Below are 12,481 nucleotides of genomic sequence, written 5' to 3' on the forward strand. Positions count from 1 at the left end.
GTTTGTCTTCACTCTATTTATCATGTGTCTATGCTTTCTGTACTACGTGCTTGTTTTCATTTCAGCTTGAAGACCATGCTCATGCTCTGTTATGTTTACTTCTGAGTACTTATTCCGCTGCAAGTAGTTCTTCACTCAGGAATTTCCTCACCCTGAAATTCCTTAGTGAAGAATTCATAAAAATCGCCTATTCACCCCCCTCTAGTCGATATAACGCACTTTCATACATCAACTCCATGGCCCCTCCGGTGATGTGTGAGTAGTTTACTTTAGACCTTCGTGTCCATAGCTAGTAGCTAGATGGCTTCTACTCTCTCTTTGGATCTCAATACAAAGTTCTTCTCGATTCTCTTAGAGATCTATTCGATGTAATCTTCTTTTGTGGTGTGTTTGTCGAGATCCGATGAATTGTAGGTTTATGATCAAGTCTATCTATGAACAATATTTGAATCTTCTCTGAATTCTTTTATGTATGATTGATTTATCTTTGCAAGTCTCTTCGAATTATCAATTTGGTTTGGCCTACTAGATTGATCTTTCTTGCAATGGGAGAAGTGCTTAGCTTTGGGTTCAATCTTGCGGTGATCTATCACAGTGACAGAAAGGAAAACGACACGTATTGTATTGTTGCCATCAAGGATAAAAAAGATGGGGTTTACATCATATTGCATGAGTTTATCCCTCTACATCATGTCATCTTGCTTAAGGCGTTACTCTGTTCTTATGAACTTAATACTCTAGATGCATGCTGGATAGCGGTCGATGTGTGGAGTAATAGTAGTAGATGCAGGCAGGAGTCGGTCTACTTGTCACAGACGTGATGCCTATATACACGATCATGCCAATATATTCTTATAATTATTCACTTTTCTATCAATTGCTTGACAGTAATTTGTTCACCCACCGTAATACTTATACTATCTTGAGAGAAGTCACTAGTGAAACCTATGGCCCCCGGGTCTATTCTCCATCATACAAGTTTCCCATCTACTTTATTTTGCAATATTTACTTTCAATCTATATCATAAAAATACCAAAAATATTTATCTTATTATTATCATCTCTATCAGATATCACTCTTGCAAGTGGCCGTGAAGGGATTGACAACCCCTTTATCGCGTTGGTTGCGAGGTTCTTACTTGTGTGTGTAGGTACGAGGTGACTCACGCGTGGTCTCCTACTGGATTGATACCTTGGTTCTAAAAAACTGAGGCAAATACTTACGCTGCTTTACTGCATCACCCTTTCCTCTTCAAGGGAAAACCAACGCAGTGCTCAAGAGGTAGCAAGAAGGATTTCTGGCGCCGTTGCCGGGGAGATCTATGCCAAGTCAAGACATACTAAGTACCCATCACAACTCTTATCCTTCGCATTACATTATTTTCCATTTGCCTCTCGTTTTCCTCTCCCCCACTTCACCCTTACCGTTTTATTCGCTCTCTTTTTCTGTTCCCCTTCTGTTTTCCAGTTTGCCTCTTCTGCTTCTTCGCTTGTTTGCTTGTGTGTCGGATTGCTTGCTTGTCGCGATGGCTCAAGATAATACTAAATTGTGTGACTTTGCCAATACCAACAATAATGATTTTATTAGCACTCCGATTACTCCTCTTACCGATGCTGAATCTTGTGAAATTAGTAGTGCTTGGCTGAATCTTGTCATGAAAGATCTGTTTTCTGGCCTTCCTAGTGAAGATGCCGCTAACCATCTAAACAACTTTGTTGATTTGTGTGATATGCAAAAGAAAAAAGATGTGGATAATGATATTGTTAAACTTAAGCTATTTCCGTTTTCGCTTAGAGATCGTGCTAAAGCTCGATTTTCGTCTTTGCCTAAAAATAGTATTGATTCATGGAATAAGTGCAAAGATGCTTTTATCTCTAAGTATTTTCCTCCCGCTAAGATCATCTCTCTTAGAAACGATAATATGAATTTTAAGCAACTTGATCATGAGCATGTTGCACAATCTTGGGAGAGGATGAAATTAATGATGCGTAATTGCCCTACACATGGATTGAATTTATGTATGATTATACAAAAAAATTATGCCAAATTGAATTTTGCTTCTAGAAATCTTTTAGATTCGGCCACGGGAGGCACTTTTATGGAAATCACTTTAGGAGAAGCTACCAAAATCCTAGATAATATTATGATTAATTATTCTCAATGGCACACGGAAAGATCTACTAGTAAAAAGGTGCATGCAATTGAATAGATTAATATTTTGAGTGGAAAGATGGATGAACTTATGAAATTATTTGCTAATAAGAGTGCTCCTACTGATCCTAATGATATGCCTTTGTCTACCTTGATTGAGAATAATAATGAATCTATGGGTGTGAATTTTGTTGGTAAGAACAATTTTGGTAATAACGCGTATAGAGGTAATTTTAATTCTAGGCCGTTTCCTAGTAATTCCTCTAATAATTATGGTAATTCCTACAACAATTATTATGGAAATTATAATAAGATGTCCTCTGATTTGGAATCTAGTATTAAAGAATTTATTAGTTCTCAAAAGAGTTTCAATGCTTTGATTGAAGAAAAAATGCTTAAGATTGATGAGTTGGCTAGGAACGTGGATAGAATTTCTCTTGATGTTGATTCTTTGAAACTTAGATCTATTCCACCTAAGCATGATATCAATGAGTCTCTCACAGCCATGAGAATTTCCATTGATGAGTGCAAAGTAAGAATCGCTAGGATGTGTGCTAAGAAAGATTGCTTTGTGAAAGCGTATTCTTCTAGTTTTCATGATTATAAAGATGAAGATCTAAAAGTAATTGATGTGTCCCCTATTAAATCCTTGTTTTGCAATATGAATCTTGATAATGATGGGACTGGAGACGAGTCAACTTTAGTTAGAAGGCATCCCAATGATTCGGAGTTTTTAGATCTTGATGCAAAAATTGATAAAAGTGGGATTGGAGAGGTCAAAACTTTAAATAGCAATGAACCCACTATCTTGGATTTTAAGGAATTTAATTATGATAATTGCTCTTTGATAGATTGTATTTCCTTGTTGCAATCCGTGCTAAATTCTCCCCATGCTTATAGTCAAAATAAAGCTTTTACTAAACATATCGTTGATGCTTTGATGCAATCTTATGAAGAAAAACTTGAGTTGGAAGTTTCTATCCCTAGAAAATTTTATGATGAGTGGGAACCTACTATTAAAATTAAAATTAAAGATCATGAATGTTATGCTTTGTGTGATTTGGGTGCTAGTGTTTCCACGATCCCAAAAACTTTGTCTGATTTGCTAGGTTTCCGTGAATTTGATGATTGCTCTTTAAACTTGCACCTTGTGGATTCCACTATTAAGAAACCTATGGGAAAGATTAATGATGTTCTTATTGTTGCAAATAGGAATTATGTGCCCACGGATTTCATTGTTCTTGATATAGATTGCAATCCTTCATGTCCTATTATTCTTGGTAGACCTTTCCTTAGAACGATTGGTGAAATTATTGATATGAAGGAAGGGAATATTAGATTCCATTTTCTATTAAGGAAAGGCATGGAACACTTCCCTAGAAAGAAAATTAAATTACCATATGAATATATTATGAGAGCCACCTATGGATTGCCTACCAAAGATGGCAATACCCTTTCCTCTTCAAAGGAAAACCAACGCAGTGCTCAAGAGGTAGCAATGTACGTAACATGCTTCGCCCCCCTATCACGCTCGGCCGTGGTAATTGGCGTGAATTCTCAGCCCATGTACTGGTACAGCCCATTAGATATGAAGCACAAAAATGCCAAGCAGGCCATGGTGGAAAACAAGGAGGCCATGTTCGTTACAGAATGAACCCACACGTATCGCTGGACGTCTGTTCGTTTCCACGGACACGGCGCCGGTTGCGGCTGTCGGCAGCCAAGGCACACGGCGGTTGTGCGGCAACAACACAAAGGGAAAAGGTAATATGTTTTCACATCCTATTAGAAGTATAATCATACAAACTATGTGCATTAATTATCAAATATAACATTTCCAGTTATGTATTTGTGCTTGTGTAGACATGAAGAGAAAGACAGCTGAATTGATTCATAAATTTTTCAAACCAATTGGTTCAAGCTCTCACCATCAGAACATGATGCACCTGCACAATCTGGCGAAGCAAACCAGCCTAATCCTAACTAAGGCTAAAGACCTCCATTTACGCTATGAGGTAAGCAAGAATTATTTAATTTTTAGACACTAAAAAATTCTTGTTACATAATATCCAATAAGTATTCTCTGTTGATTGCATCAGCGGTAAATGTTTCAAGCATGTCCTTTTCGAGGAAATGGTGAATATGAGGATTCCAAGAATCAAGGTAATAGCCGGATCATAATTTAATTGATATGCAAGCTCCAAATCAAAAAAATATGTCACTAATAAAATTTCATGAATCTACATCTCTTGTGTCGTTGACTTTCTATTAGTACTCAGATTTGCTATCTCTTTTTCCTCTTATCGCTGTAACAGGCTAGTTAATTCTGTTAAGATATTAGTGAATAACTGATTAACCTAGTGGAAGAAAAATCTCTTATGTCATTGTCTTCGCCCCTCCCCTATGGTAGAATCCTGGCTCCGTCCCTGGGCATCAGAGTTGCGCAATCTCATGCTCAGACAGAGACACAGTGGTAGACGATGAGGTAGAACCATCTACTGACAAAGAGCGGTCGCCATCACCCATGAAAGCCGTGTGTAGAGTCGGCTGAGAGTAGTGAGTCGACGTAGAGCGGTCACCGACACGCGTGACAGTCGGTGTAGAGCAGGCACCACCATGCTACCTCTTGAGCATGCGTTGGTTTTCCCTTGAAGAGGAAATGGTGATGCAGAAAAGTAGCGTAAGTCTTTCCCTCAGTTTTTGAGAACCAAGGTATCTATCTAGTAGGATACTACACGCAAATTGCCTAGTACATGCACAAACAATCAAGAACCTTGCAACCAACGCGATAAAGGGGTTGTCAATCCCTTCACGACCACTTGCAAAAGTGAGATCTGATAAAGATAATAAGATAAATATTTTTGGTATTTTTGTTGTATAGATTGAAAAGTAAAGATTGCACAATAAATAGTAAACTCGAATTATAGATCGGAAACTTATATGATGTAAAGTAGACCAGGGGCCATAGGTTTCACTAGTGGCTTCTCTCAAGATAGCATATATTACGGTGGGTGAACAAATTACTGCCGAGCAATTGATAGAAAAGCGCATAGTTATGAGAATATCTAGGCATGATCATGAACATCGTCATCACGTCTGTGTCAAATAGACCGAAACGATTCTGCATCTACTACTATTACTCCACACATCGACCGCTATCCAGCATGCATCTAGAGTATTAAGTTCATAAGAACAGAGTAACGCATTAGGCAAGATGACATGATGTAGAGGGATAAACTCAAGCAATATGATATAAACCCCATCTTTCTATCCTCGATGGCAACAATACAATATGTGTCGGTTCCCTTCTGTCACTAGGATCGAGCACCACAAAATTGAATCCAAAGATAAGCACTTCTCCCATTGCAATAGAGATCAATCTAGTAGGCCAAACCAAACTGATAATTCGAAGAGACTTGCAAAGATATCAAATCATGCATATAAGAATTCAGAGAAGAATCAAATATTGTTCATAGATAATCTTGATCATAAACCCACAATTCATCGGATCTCGGCAAACACACCGCAAAAAGGATTACATCGAATAGATCTGCAAGAACATCGAGGAGAACTTTGTATTGAGAACCAAAGAGAGAAAAGCCACCTAGCTAATAACTATGGACCCGAAGGTCTGTGGTAAACTACTCACACATCATCAGAGAGGCTATGGTGTTGATCTAGAAGCCCTCCATGATTGAATCGCCCTCCGGCAGACCGCCGGAAAGGCCCCAAGATGGGATCTCACGGGTACAGAAGGTTGTGGTGGTGGAAAAGTGGTTTCGTGGCTCCCCTGGATGTTTTCAGGGTATAAGAGTATATATATAGGCGAAAGAAGTAGGTTGCTGGAGCTACGAGGGGCCCATGAGGGTGGGGGGGCGCCTCCCTACCTCGTGGCCGCCTCGTTGCTTCTTTGACCTCCACTCCAAGTCCTGGATTGCGTTTGTTCCAAAAAAGATCCTCGCGAAGATTTCGTTCCGTTTGGATTCCGTTTGATATTCCTTTTCTGCGAAACACTGAAATAGACAAAAAAACAGCAACTGGCACTGGGCCTCCGGTTAATAAGTTAGTCCCAAAAATAATATAAAAGTGCATATTAAAGCCCGTTAAACATCCAACGGATAATATAATAGCATGGAACAATCAAAAATTATAGATACGTTGAAGACATATCACACCACCACAGGCAGAAGCTGCAAGAAGAATCGACGAATAACGACCATCACAGCCTGCGAAGATGCCATAGAGGGCAACATCAGAGGCCGACGAGCACCGAGCACCGAGCGGCAGCGCATATGCAAGATAGGATCAATATAAGGAACACCATCAGTTGTCTGTGGGCAGCGATGGAAATGAAGGCCCGACCGAAACGACATGTCTCTCTCACTCTTTTTTTACTTTCTCTCTCTCTCTCTCTTTTACATAAACCAGCAGCAACGTCAAGAGTCAAAAGAAAAGGCAAGCCGACTGAGGCAGGCCAAACACGGTGGCCCACAGCAGCCCAAGGCAGCGATCGATCTGGACTTAAACAGCGGCAGTTTCATACGCACGCACGCGAGCGCCCGTAGAAGCCAGCAGTGACTCGGAGAGGGCGGGGCCGTACGGGTGGCCGCCGGTGGCGGCCGACGAACGGGGCCGGAGGAGCACCGGGCGGCGACCGGAAGTGCAGACTCCGATGGGCGGCGGGCGGCGGCCGGAAGACGAACCGAGCAGCGGCCGGACGAGATCCAGCTGCAGTTGACAAAGACAGCCGGCGGCGGAGATTAGGTTGGTGGTGGCTGGCAACTCGAATCAGGAAGAGGATTGGATCGATCCGGACCTACAGCAGCGGAAGGAGCTCCAGGCAACAGAAGCCTTCGGCCTGGATCGGGCACGGCAGGCTGTATGAGTGTTGCGGCAGTAGAGGAGGAGGGAGGCAACAGCAATGTGGAACAACATAGCCAGGATATGGATTGGAAGGGCAAGTTGCGATACCCAGAGAAAAAAATTCCCTATCCTAGGCTCATGATACCATGTTGATGTTAGGAGAATAGCAACTTAGTATTATTAGGAGGCCAAAGCCAGCATATATACACATACATAAGGATGCCAAAAAGCTACAAGAGAATGCCAAAAGACTAGAATACAAAAGGCCAAAAGACATCATTAATATAACTCTAACACAAATAATGTTCACGCTTTTATAATTTGTTTGGAATTTAAAAAAATGTTCCGGCTTTCAATTTTTCTGTTCACAACTTCAGCAAAATGCTTGAGGATATTCAAAAAATGTTTTTGGTTTCAATTTTTTGTTCGACTTATTGAAAAAATGTTTGAAAATTTGAATTTTTGTTCGTGTTCTCTAAAAGTTGTTCGTTTTCAAAGTTTTGTTCGTGCTTTTCATACAATGTTCACATTTTATCATTCAGAACAATCTTTTAAGGACACGAACATTTTGTAAAAATCATTGTACATTTTCTGAAAATGTGTTTTTTTATAATTTATGAACAAAATTGGATAGAAGAGAATATTTTATGAAATTTTGAACAAATTTTTAAATGCGTTAACATTTTGTTGAAAAGAAAATAAAACTTGAAAAAGGAAAAAGAAACAAAAAAGAAAAAGAAAATTGAAACAGGGAGAAAAAAAATGGTTCGGTACACCCGAACGTACGTATATGTGACTTTTTTTTAACACAGTACAGACGCAAGCGCTCATATAAACACGCATAATACCTCCCACTGAAAGCGTATCGCCAGAATTCCTGAAATAAATTCAGGATAAATGCGAGCACCAGGATTTGAACTCTGGTGGGTTAGGGATACCACTGTCCACCTAACCATCTCAACTAGAGGTTGGTTCGCATATGTGACTTTGTTTTTGAGGGGTAAGTATATGTGACTTGTCAAAGAACTATTGCCCTCGTGTAAAAAAAAAGAACTATTGCCCTTTATACGTTTAAAAAGGGGTTGTACCGAAGCGGGTCTCGTCTAAATATGTCGGACTGCTGTTTGGTTAGGATTTGGTCCAATAGCGAATCAACCTGTGGTTGAGTTCGTTAGGTGGACAGTGGTATCCCCAACCCACCAGGGTTCAAATCCTGGTGCTCGCATTATTCCTGGATTTATTTCAGAATTTCCGGCGATGCGCTTTCAGTGGGAGAAGACATTCCCGTCGACGACGAAGCGCCTACGGTGACTTCGTAAATCTCAAGATGATATGCCGGCTCAGTCTTTCGGAGGTGCTCATAGGGATAGGGTGTGCGTGTGTGCGTTCATACGGGTGAGTGTATGCGCGTGTATATGAGCGCTTGTATCTGTACTGATGCTAAAAAAAAAGGATCTGGTCCAATAGATGTCGAACAATAATCTAATCCTTGAATGTCTTGAGGATTCAGTAGTTGTAGTAGGAGGAACATGAGGAGGCTTCAGGCCTTCAGCGATGCTGCCAGCAGCCGTGAACGACGGAGTCTCATCTCTACGTATACAAGAAAAGAAGACATGTGACAACTCAAAAAGAAAAACAAGTCAACGTTGCGTCCCATAAAGAGGATTACGCACGCGTGCAGGAGCAGGTACCGGGAGTGGCACCAAATTAGATCCTTTAAATCGATCTGTTCGGAACAAATTGGCCGGTTTCCTACCCGTATTAAATCAAAGCGTTTTCTCTCCTGTATAATCCAATGAAAGAGTACAAAACAATCCAACAAAAGAGTACACCAACCATGCACGAACTGGCTCTTCCGCAGGTAACTAATCTGAGTGCATGATGCGTCACCGGTGATGCACATAGACCCACTAATACATATTTCCATTGCTCTAGCAGCCGTGCTTAGCTCAATCCTCCTTCAACAACTGCTCACAGCTCAATTTCCCCCGCAAAGTAAAGGAACTACTCAGCACAGAGCGGAGAGTGGATTTTTTGCTATCAGGCTCGATGGAGCCCGCTATTTTCAATCACTCAAGAATCAACCTTTTGAGTTCCAAAAATATCTGAAAAAATACACAATTACTTATAGACGTATATTAGATGTGTGTGAAATTTCATCACCAAAGACGTTTATATGTGGCCTGTACAGGAAAAACAAAATAATAAGATTTTATAGTGAATAGCACATGTGCTGGAAATACGCGATTTTCTTATTTTTGCGTAGCTCACATCAAAATGTATTTCGTTCTTGAAACATTACAGTCAGGTAGTATACATCCATATGTATATGTGTTTTTTTTCCCTGAATTTTTTGGAAGTTAAAATTTTGAATTTTAATGTTTTCAAATAAAAGGCTCCATGGAAGCTCGAGCTCCATTAGGCATTCCGATGAGAACAAGCCTACAATTTCAGATTAAGTTAAGAAGAACACATACGTAGGTCAGTAGTCTACTAGCTCCAAAGTGATTGAAGAAGAAGAAGAAAACGATGGGTGGTGAAGGTGCCCTGCAGCTATTGGGCATGTTGGTGAGTTCGTTCACTTTCGAAACAGGCTTTCGCCCCACTTTATAAGTAAAGCAATGACCACGACTATACAACAAAAAATAAATTGAGCCGAAACTGTGGAACAATCGTTCTACGGTATTTTCATTAATTCAAAAAAATATTTACAAGTCCAGTCCAAAAAATCACTCAATACCGGTTTTGTGAACCTAGAAAAAATTACAAGTTCTGTGCTATCCAAGTGCTGATCAGATCAACCTTATCCCGCTTTGCTCTGATTCTGTTTTTCACGAATACGCAAAAGGGTTGCGTATCATTGCATTGATAGGAGGGGAAAAATAGCAGTTACAGGAGTAGCCTTACAAGCACGTACACGGGAGAGCGTCAGTGAGAGCTACGGTGGCGCATACAGGGGAAAGGGGTGCGCACAGGCCCAATGGAAAGGGGTGCGCACAGGCTTTGCTCTGATTCTAGATACTTCAAGCCCCTCTTTTGAGATAATATATCCAAGAATCATAATGTGGTGGTGCCCTTCTAAAGATCTTGTCATTTCTGATCATCCAGATAATCCAGCAACCCATGATAATGATCTCCAGCACAATACCTGATGGTAAGTTGTTCATAGTGAGATGTATCTCATCATATGAAGATATTCCTCTGTGTGTTGGTGGGGATGAGCAAGTTCCAGCATGACCAGGCAAATTGGCAATCCCAACGTAAGTGAGAAATTCTTTTCTTTGTAGCATCTGCATATAAGGCATAGTTATAGTCTTCCAGGTACATGTTCTTGCAATGTAACATGTTTCTTGTGCTAGTTCTATCATGCATGAGTGGCCAGAAGAAAATTTTGTGTCCGAGTCTGCAGGCAGATTTCCAAAGCAAATTAAAGATGTTGTGCGCTGTGCTTACTCCTGTGATTGCTTTGTACAACTTCACGGAGGAAAATTTATAAGAGGATCTTCCAATGGACCAAATATCTCTTGCAGTCATCTCTGCTTTGTTGCTGATGATCTCTTGGAGAGCATTGTATTGGATGAATGCTTGCAGTGATAGGGGTTTGTGGAAATGCTGGCTGAAGTCAGACTATACAAAAAATTCAAGTGCACTGATGATCTCTTGGAGAACATTGTATTGATTGAATGCTTTTAGTAATAGGGGTCTGTGGAAATGCTAGCTGGACTATACAACAAATTCAAGTGCAGCAAAGGAAAAAATAGTCTGCTAGAGCAATAACAGAAGCATGCCCAAAGAAACATAAAAGAAAAGGGAAAAAAGACAACCAAGTGTCCGGGAAATCAATGGCCCTTGGGTGTGGCAAGTCGGAGCGCGGCAACAGTCATTGCGGTCATCATGAGGCCAAGCCGGTCATGATCCCTCTATCTACATAGCAGGTGCTAGTGCTGCAAAAATGCGTGGAATTTGAAGCTAGAGTCAGAAGCACGCCTAAGAAAGACCCGCTCATTAATCGTCTTGTTGTAATGTTGTGCGTCATCCGCAAGGTCCATGCTAACACCGCAAACACAAGTCAGAAGACAAGTCTCCTCGTTCCGGTCTGGTTGGTCCGGGTCTGAAGGAACCCGACTAGGTCTAGGGCTTCTCAATGGGCCCCTAGATCCTCATGGACAAAGCTCCGAAGAAGCCACGCCACCGGGCACGAAAAGAAGATGTGTGTCCCCATCTTTGGGACCACACAGAGGGGGCACAACTGACCACCAGGGTTGTGCCACTTAATCACCTCCGTCTCATATGGGAGGCGATCTTGTAGCACCTGCCAGACAAAAAAGTTGATCTTGAGAGGCAAAGGTGCTTTCCACAGAGGAAAGGTCCAGAAAAGAAACTGTCGTCGGCGCAAGAAATGCTACACCGAGCCAAAATAAAAGATCCTCGAAGGGGTCAACCACCAATATAAGGCGTCCGGATATTCCAAGAGCACCGGTGGGAGGGCAGCTCGCAAGTTAGCCCACTCCACGGTCACCACGAGCATAAATGTGAACCGAAACAAGACGTTCCAATGGCCATTGTGGGAAGCCGTGGAGGCCAACACCATATGATCTGAGCAGACGCTGGCCCCTGGATGAGTCAAACCGAACACGGATGGATCAATGTCCAACGATAGTGCTCGTGCAAGAATGATTCTTAGGGATCATGAGGGTGCTATCCTCTTCAGTTCTTGCTGGCATCTCCATACATGGGATGATACCTTGGAGTCTGAAATTTTGACCCTCATGGAAGATATTTCATTAGCCTAAGAGTGCAGTAATTAATGTGCCAAATGATATGGAATCGGATTGCTTGAAGGCTTTTTTTTGGAAATGAAGGTAAAACCCCCGGCCTCTGCATCATGATGATGCATGCATCATGAGCGCGCTCGCTTCTGGGCCGCCTACGTCGACGACAAGCTGTTCCCGGCGTGGCTAGCCATCCTGCGCGCGGCCACGGAGGAGGAGAGAGCGCAAAAGCTCGCCGCTACGCTCCCGGTGCTCGCGCCCATGGAGGAGGCCTTCTCCGCCTGCTCGGCCTTCTCCTCCGGCAGCGACTCCATCGGGTACTTCGACCTCGCGCTCGGGTGCCAGCTCTTCTGGCTCGACGCGCTGAGGGAGATGTTCGGCGTGATGGTCATCGACGAGGGCAGGACCCCGCGCTTCGCCGCGTGGACCGAGAGGTTCCTGGAGACGGAGGCGGCCAAGATGGTGAAGCCGCCCATGAGTAGTATGCTGGAGTACGCCGGGCAGCTGCGGGCTCGCTGGGCTGCTGATGATACCGCGGCCGCCAAGTAGGTGGCTCGGTGGAGCTTCTTGAGGTCGACCCACAAGTGAAGATATGGCCAATGGTGTTGTTTTTTAAGGTTGCAATCGTGTGTCGTCACTTTATTTGTTTTCCAACATCATCATTCCTCTTAGTTGTGTGACCCATTTCATCATG

General features: G+C 42.2%; 1 protein-coding gene across 1 annotated transcript; it reads right to left on the reverse strand.

The window, feature by feature from the left end:
- Window positions 1-11,942: 11,942 nt before the first annotated feature.
- Window positions 11,943-12,263, reverse strand: LOC119334225. The gene has a single exon (XM_037606829.1). The coding sequence runs from the start codon at window positions 12,261-12,263 to the stop codon at window positions 11,943-11,945; it is 321 nt and encodes a 106-aa protein (XP_037462726.1).
- Window positions 12,264-12,481: the final 218 nt, after the last annotated feature.

This window comes from Triticum dicoccoides, chromosome 7A (assembly GCF_002162155.2).
Source record: "Triticum dicoccoides isolate Atlit2015 ecotype Zavitan chromosome 7A, WEW_v2.0, whole genome shotgun sequence".
Lineage (NCBI taxonomy): Eukaryota > Viridiplantae > Streptophyta > Magnoliopsida > Poales > Poaceae > Triticum > Triticum dicoccoides.

Coding starts and splice junctions, on each gene's coding strand:
- LOC119334225 (XM_037606829.1), bottom strand. CDS start 12,263: ATGGGCGGCTTCACCATCTTGGCCGCCTCCGTCTCCAGGAACCTCTCG.